Genomic DNA, 6181 nt, shown 5'->3' on the forward strand with positions numbered 1-6181 from the left:
CAACAGTTGCTGTGAAAGAAGGTATGGTCGACATGGAAGGAGATAAAGCTGATGCTATTGTGGGATGAGAAGCAGCTGCAATGGAGGCAATGTTGGTTGTTGGTTGCTCACCATTCGAAGACGGAAGAGGCCCAATATTCAGCTTTATAGTACTGGGAGCAGCAACTAGGACTGGAAAGGGAAAATTGGCATTCTCCACCAAGTCAAACTCTCACCAGAGCACTTGGGTGTCGTCCCTAGTTGGGTTATAAGCTCTTCAGACCGAGCATTCTGTTGAGCTAATGAAGGTCGTTGTCTTCTTTATAGGGAAGCCCCTTCATCACTAGCTTCCCCATCATCATCAATTACCACACTGACTGCGGCTGGCTCGGGTGTGGCTTTCTTCACCTTTTTATTCTTGCCCTCGGCCGAGGAAGAACATCGCCTTTTTGCTTGCTTGTTCTCCAGCCGGGAACTCTGAGAGGAAGCGTTTGCACCAGAAGCAGATTCGATGGCGCCTGTTCGGGTGAGAGCCTTCTTCACCAACCTTGTAGCCTCTGCGGGATAAGCCAAAACATCCTCCTCAGGGATGGTAACAGAGCCATGCGGGAGACCTGAATTCAACAAAAAGAGAGGTTAACTAATTTTCTTATGCACAAAAATGAAATGAGGACATAATCAGTCAATTTACCATGATTCTTGGCCTTCCATCTGTATTTGGGGCCAACTCCTTCTACCGGCGAGTCTCAGGCGTGGTGATGACTAGATTCTTTTGAACCCACCGGTCCAAGTCTTCAACCCATGATGGTGTCCACCATGTTGCTGAAATAATAAGAGAAGAAAGATCAACAACTATATGAAACAATCTTTTTACAGAAAAAAGACAGTCTTTGAACTTACTTGTACGAGTCCAGGACTCAGGGAAAGATAGAGTTGTGACCAGGATGATATCCCTGGTGGCAACAACAAATTGCTCCATCCATCCACTGTCATTGTCGTCATCCATGCTGGTGAGCAAAGCATGGTGGCCACATTTGTTGAAATTTATTACTCCCCCACGAAAAATCATTGGGGAGTAGAGATTCATCATACGAGCCAAGGTGAACTCCTCCTGTGTTTCCCGGCACAACCACCGCAGACAGGCTACCGTTCGCTATACCGAAGGGCCCACCTGTGCTAAACAAACTTGGTATCGTTGGAAAAACTCCATAATCACGGCGTCAATTCCCCCGCTCAAAGAAAACGCACCCAAAGTGAATGGGTATACATGAAGCGCTTCTTAGTGGAGGTTACTCGCTCCACCAGTTTGGGAGCGATGATGCTCAGGTCATGGCAATCATAGTCCTCCTTCACAACAAGAATGCTGGAAGGACGGATGGAAGAAGAGTATATGCCAATAGCCCAAGTGCGAGAACTTGCACATGGAAACTCCTCTTCGAAGTCCTTGGCTGTGTTGAGTCTTTTGGGGATGATAATGCTCACCGTATGAGGGTCGGCATCAACGTTGATTTCTTTGTCTTTGTCTCATTCGGACGCCCACCGAAGATAAAATCGGAGTTCTTGGAAGAGTTAGTGAAAGAAGCCATGATCAGCAGAAGAGTTCTTTGAAGAAGAAGATTAAAGAAGAATGAAAGCAGGAAAGAGTTGAATGCAAAGGAGTTTGAGAGAGTTTGTAAAACTAGTAAGTGTAAAAAAAGAAGAATGAGGCGTATGAGTAAGGAATAGGCGGCTAAAATTGAGCCATGATTACCTCAAGAACCGGAGAAAATATTGCTAAATCATGGAGTAACACGTGTTCGAGATATTAAATGCGAAGAGACGTGCGTCTAATCAAGCGTCAGAAACTTTTCATAAAGGTTCAGAAATTTTTCGCCAAGAAAGGAATCTTCACCAACTTCCGGTGACGCAAAGATATGCCACCAAAAAGTAGGGGGACTATCTATATAGGGTAAAAGCGGTTCACATTAAATACTCGAATAACAGAATGACACGTGGAACTGAGGACAAGCGGAAGACGAAGCAAATGGAAGTCCAGGCCGAAGGAAACATCTTCGGTTGACATCGGGTAGAACATTACCAACGGGGGAAATAAATATTTGCCAACAGATGACATTCAATGGAGAATATTCCTCGGCATTAAATACACATCCGTTACAAAGAATTTTGGCATTCATAGTTTGTCGTTGAATATTCATCAATGACCCTCATTATTATTATTTAAGAGAGGCTTGATCATAGGCCCTTGTTCCCTGTGTTTAACTATAAATAGTGACTTCAACAGCCATTGTAACATAGAAAAAATTCTGACAAACTTATGCTATACATTATTGTAAGCTAAATAATACTTTATTTCTGTCTTACGATATTCTTACTGCTACCTTTGGAAGCCCTGCTCCCCGAATCAAGTTGTCTTCCATTTTACCTCGATTTCAACGCTAAGTCTTGCATTTTATTTAATTTATTTATCATTTTGGGGATTAAATCGATTCGCTTGTCTATAAACCACGCTATAAATTCAATTGTACCGTTTTACAGGTAAAAATAATCAAGTAATGTAATTAGCTAAACAAGTTATAACATTTCCAGAATTTAGAAGGAAAGAAATGCAAAGTAATCCTACTATTTTCTTAACCGAGAACTAGTTCTACTATCTAGTTGTCGATGAAGTGCTTAACATGTCTCATTTTGCAAAAATTAGCAATGGACACGATGAAAGATTCGAATAAGATAAATGAACATCACAAGTGGCTAAAAACTAACCAGCTAATAATCTAGTATTTATTTACAGTTTATAGAATAATACAGACCACTCTCCACAAACAAACAAGAAGATACCATACAAGAAAGTGAAGCACAAATAAGTAGAAGCCTTTTGTCAAAAACAAAGACAAAAGAATACCAGCCTCAAAGACTGACTACATCCAAATTGGGTAATATTTTCATTATATTAATGTCTATTACAGGAAAACCTTGTTTTTACAAGAAACCCAAATAGTATCCCAATATTAAGCTAAGACTTTGAGATTTGACCTTTCCTTAATTATGGGGTACTCAATCTATGCAAATTTATGGCTAAAGTTGCAAATTTTTCATTTTTTTGGTTACACAACCACAGATCTAGAGTTGTGATGATCAGGTGTAGGAGTATTAGTTGGTTCAATTCTTGTCATTTTGAATCCAGGCATAGAAGATCCTTCATCTTCATCGTGGTATAAATATGCAAAACCCCCATGTCTTGTTAAATCCATTCCTGCTTCTTCATCTTCTCGACATATTCTCAATAACTTGAATTTATGTAACAAATAAAACAATGGTCCCATTGTCGCACTCACCCATCCAATAATCACAACTACTTGAATAATTTGCGCACCTAATAATTTTCCACCACCTCCCATTAACAATCCATATGGTCTGTCAGGAAATCCAGGATATACTTCGTTAACATACGTTTTTTTCGCGAATAATCCTGTGAATATTATGCCCCACGAACCACAACCGCCATGTAATTGTGCAGCTTCTAGTGGATCATCATATTTTAATTTCACTGCTAATTTATTGAAACCGATTAAAACCCAAGCTGCTACAAATCCACAAACAATAGCAGCCCATGGCTCAACCACTGCACAACCTGAAGTAATTGCTGCAAAACCCCCTAATAATCCATTACACACATCAATTACATTCCAATGTCCTACTAAAAGTCTCTTGCTAAATAATGTTGTGAGTGCAGCTGTGCAACCGGCCAATGTTGTTGTGACAGCTGTCCTTCCAATTGCACTCCATTGACCATAATAAGTACCCTTTGAACTATCATTATAACTTTTGAGTATGGTTAAAAATGAACCGGGGTTAAACCCGTACCAACCAAACCAAAGCAAGAAAGTACCCAACACTACTAGTGATGCACTATGACCTCTTAATGCAACAGACCGGCCGGTCCGGTCGAACCGGCCGATTCTTGGTCCTTCGATAAACGCTCCCCATAGGCCGGCAATGCCTCCTACCATATGAACAACACCTGAACCGGCAAAATCAATGACTCCTGAACCGAATAATAAGTTTCCATCGGTTTTTGATGCACTGGCCCAACCGTCACCGGACCAGAACCAATGTGAAACAATAGGGTACACAAAACCGGTCAAAAAGGAAGAGTAAATAAGGTACGCCACAAATTGTGTCCTTTCAGCTATGGACCCACTGGTGATACCTAAAAAATTGAAAATAAAAAATAAAAAAAAGTTTTAGGCTTAGGTCAGAGAGAGAACAAGTGGACAGAAAGAAGACATAATTGAACACAAGTTATAAATAAGTGAGTACTACCTCCGTTCTAATTTACGTGAATCTGTATGACTGGATATTGAGTTTAAGAAAAAATAAAAACTTTTAAAATTTCTGATCCTAAACAATTTAAAAGGGCTCATAGTATTTGTGTGGTTATAAAAGCTTCTCATTAAGGTAAAATTGTAAGTTTAAGCAAAATTATTTTCAAATTTAAAAAGAGGTCATTCTTTTTTAAACGAATCAAAAAGAAAATAGATTCACGTAAACCGAACGGAGGTAGTAATATATTTTGTGACGGATAAATATGGGAATTATTAAAAATTGAATCTTAAGACTTTTCTCTGTCAATGTTTTGTTCTTTAGTGGTTGCTTTGAAATTTTTCTTGCATACTCAAATTAATGCATACGAATACAATGGGTGGGGAAAAAAAGGAATAATTCCAAGGCTCTAAAGCTACTACGTCATTCCTATTTGCATGGACTTCATTAGCTTGTCTAACTTCATGGTATGTACATGTAATTTATGTAAAAAGTTATTTGCACTAATTAATATTTATATCAATGTAAATTCTAAGGTATGTGTTTTTCATATACATATACTCCGTATTCATTAGAGGTAAGAGATAGAGATATGTATTCTCACTTTAATTTTTAACTGTTACGATTAAATTGATTGGTTTGATGTTAACATGCATCGGAAGTGAACAAGGATTTACCTGTGATCTGATTTCTCATTTTATTAAGTCTCCCTTTTTACTTTTATTTTTATTCGAGAAATTTAACAGAACGGAAAAGGAGAAAAAGAATACAGGCATTTGAATATGATCGTTGTGTTTGTCTTTTGAATTTGGACATTCTTCGATCAGTATAAAATAAGGCCAAAAAAGAACGATTAAGATGAGACTTTAAAGGTTAAAAAAGCTTAAGCGGATAGAAATATGTAAAAATCCTAAGAAGGAAAATGTCTCTTTGGTGATAAGTTGACCAATAAATAAAAGGTTTCATAGAATGCATCAAGTAATTTTTGTGGAATATTAGAAGGTCGTTAGTTTTTAATGAAACATTTAATACCCTCTTTTGGTGATAAGTTGACCAATAAATTTAACATCTAGCACCTAATAGCCAAAGAGACTTTTTTCCTACTTTTTGTTTTCTTTCTCAAGCTAACACGAAAATTAACATACCTGCAGCAGCAATGGCGAAAGCCCATTGATAAAGAAAGTAGCTGTAGTCAAAAGATGGCGAAGGAAACTCCTTCAATCCAAAGAAATGTTTGCCAATGAAACCATTGGAAGGAGCTCCAAAGGCAAAGGCAAAACCAAAAAGGTAATAAGACAAGCCACCAGCTGCAGCGTCAAGCACGTTCGTAAGCATTATATTCATGGTGTTCTTTGCGCGGACAGAGCCCGCGCACAACATGGCAAACCCGAGCTGCATGGCGAAAACAAGGTAAGCAGAGAAGAGGAGGTACGTGTTGTCCACCGCGTAGGTGGTGTTTGTGAGGTATTCAGAAACTGCTGTGAAGCGGCCGCAGATAAACTCTGCGGCTGCTGTAGCATTGGCTGAGCCGCCGAGGTGTGGGAGGAGGTCGGCGGCTGAGCAGGTCACGGCTGAGGCCATGATGTGAAGAATTAAAATGGAGAGAGTGATTAAGGAAGGAGGGAGGAGTTTGCAAGTGAGGCAAATTACATGCGGGATATGGTTTTTATAGACTGAAATGGGTTTAAAAAATGTATTTAGAAGTTTTTATTAGTTAATTATTTATTTAGGATTTATTAAATAATTTTGTTTGTTTTTTGGAGCCTATTAGTTCCATGGGCTACATACTACCCACGAAACTTTAAAGTCAACGTTGCTGCAATTTATTTCATTTTTTGTTGGGAAAAATAGACTATCTAATTTTTCTTTTTTGCAAATACAT

General features: G+C 38.7%; 1 protein-coding gene across 1 annotated transcript; it reads right to left on the minus strand.

Moving 5' to 3' along the window:
• Positions 1 to 2894: 2894 nt before the first annotated feature.
• Positions 2895 to 5969, minus strand: LOC107802452 (ammonium transporter 1 member 2). The gene is made up of 2 exons (XM_016625960.2): positions 5445 to 5969; positions 2895 to 4186 (listed from the first exon to the last, which is right to left on the minus strand). Exons 1-2 carry the CDS (start codon positions 5878 to 5880, stop codon positions 3081 to 3083), a joined length of 1542 nt encoding a protein of 513 aa, XP_016481446.1. The 5' UTR covers positions 5881 to 5969; the 3' UTR covers positions 2895 to 3080.
• Between the last annotated feature and the right edge of the window lie 212 nt (positions 5970 to 6181).

Source organism: Nicotiana tabacum, chromosome 13 (genome assembly GCF_000715075.1).
Source record: "Nicotiana tabacum cultivar K326 chromosome 13, ASM71507v2, whole genome shotgun sequence".
Lineage (NCBI taxonomy): Eukaryota > Viridiplantae > Streptophyta > Magnoliopsida > Solanales > Solanaceae > Nicotiana > Nicotiana tabacum.

Coding starts and splice junctions, on each gene's coding strand:
- LOC107802452 (XM_016625960.2), bottom strand. CDS start 5,880: ATGGCCTCAGCCGTGACCTGCTCAGCCGCCGACCTCCTCCCACACCTC. Junction 4,187..5,444: donor TTTCGCCATTGCTGCTGCAG/GTATGTTAATTT, acceptor TCAATTTTTTAG/GTATCACCAGTGGGTCCATA.